The sequence below is a fragment of the Propithecus coquereli genome, unplaced genomic scaffold (assembly GCF_000956105.1).
Source record: "Propithecus coquereli isolate 6110/MARCELLA unplaced genomic scaffold, Pcoq_1.0 Scaffold113, whole genome shotgun sequence".
Taxonomy (NCBI): domain Eukaryota; kingdom Metazoa; phylum Chordata; class Mammalia; order Primates; family Indriidae; genus Propithecus; species Propithecus coquereli.
In genome coordinates, this window is record NW_012135303.1 from 1,958,419 (window position 1) to 1,959,776 (window position 1,358).

At 35.9% G+C, this 1,358-nt stretch overlaps 1 protein-coding gene across 1 annotated transcript in view; it reads right to left on the reverse strand.

Annotated features, from left to right (window-relative positions):
* NBEAL1 (neurobeachin-like 1) overlaps window positions 1-1,358 on the reverse strand; it is a 208,658-nt gene that overhangs the window by 113,315 nt on the left and 93,985 nt on the right. Inside the window, exon 19 of the mRNA XM_012655033.1 lies at window positions 579-638. Within this exon, the coding sequence (XP_012510487.1) occupies window positions 579-638 (60 nt within the window). The remainder of the gene's footprint in view (window positions 1-578; window positions 639-1,358) is intronic.

Below are 1,358 nucleotides of genomic sequence, written 5' to 3' on the forward strand. Positions count from 1 at the left end.
CAGAAGGTCATAGTTTTATTATCTACTCTTCACAGATGCAGAAACTCAAGCGCAGAGAAGTCAAGTAATTTGCCTATAGCTGCACAATTAATGAAAATAAGATTCAAACCCAATGTATGTGACCCCTTATTCTTTTTAACCTCTAAACTATCCTGCCTCTCTGAAGTTAAAAGACATTAGAATTGCTGGTAAAGAGAAAATCTACCAATCCAATCTGTAGCAGACAGAAAAGAATATATCAAACTGAGAAGGAGCAAGGGTATCATACCCATAATAAATCCTAAGTGTATCTAGGAGAAACTGCACGCCATACTTCTTTCGGAAAGCTCTCCTGCTGTCTTTAATGATGGTAGAAAGATACTGTATGTGACCTAAAATAGAAAGTTCACTGGTAAATGATATGTCTAAAATAAAGTCACATAGGTAGTTATAAATTTCCAAAACACCTATAAAATTTTATCTAATAGCCTGTTCTCACCAATTCGAAAGGGAAAATCACCACGGTTCCAAATGCGGAAATCAAAGAGTAAATATTGATACATTTGTTGCAGGAGCTGCATATTTTTCTCTAATGATACCTGTTCAATTAGTAATTGAACTGCCATCAATACACTAACATCCATCAAGGTGCTTGGCACCTGAAATCAAACAGAAGAAGGTTCTGTAAAGCTCACTTTAAATAACTGTCATTAAGCTATAATTTCAATCATTAATTCAGAACATCTACTAAATATAAAAATAGAAAAACCTAGGTTAGAAAAATATAAACAATTTAAACAGTAACTTTTCTGATTCAACACTAGAACATATTTTCCTAATGTCATATTCCTGAAATAGTCTTATATTTCTCAAATATCACAAACATCAAAGCTAACAAACAAGATCATATATATCAAAGATTACACACTGTTAGAAAATAGGCTGGGTGTGGTGGCTCATGCCTGTAATCCTAGCACTCTGGGAGGCTGAGGCGGGTAGATTGCTCAAGGTCAGGAGTTCAAGACCAGCCTGAGCAAGAGCAAGACCCCATCTCTACTAAAAATAGAAAGAAATTAGCTGGACAACTAAAAATATATAGAAAAAATCAGCCAGGCATGGTGGCGCATTCCTGTAGTCCCAGCTACTCGGGAAGCTGAGGCAAGAGGATAGCTTGAGCCCAGGAGTTTGAGGTTGCTGTGAGCTAGGCTGATGCCATGGCACTCACTCTAGCCTGGGCAACAAAGCAAGACTCTGTCTCAAAAAAAAAAAAAAAGAAAAGAAGTAATCCTTACATGATTCCATGAAAGTTTTTAAAAAGCTGCCTGTGAAACAAATTATATCCATTAATATAAATGAGGCTATAATACTGTTATCTTTAA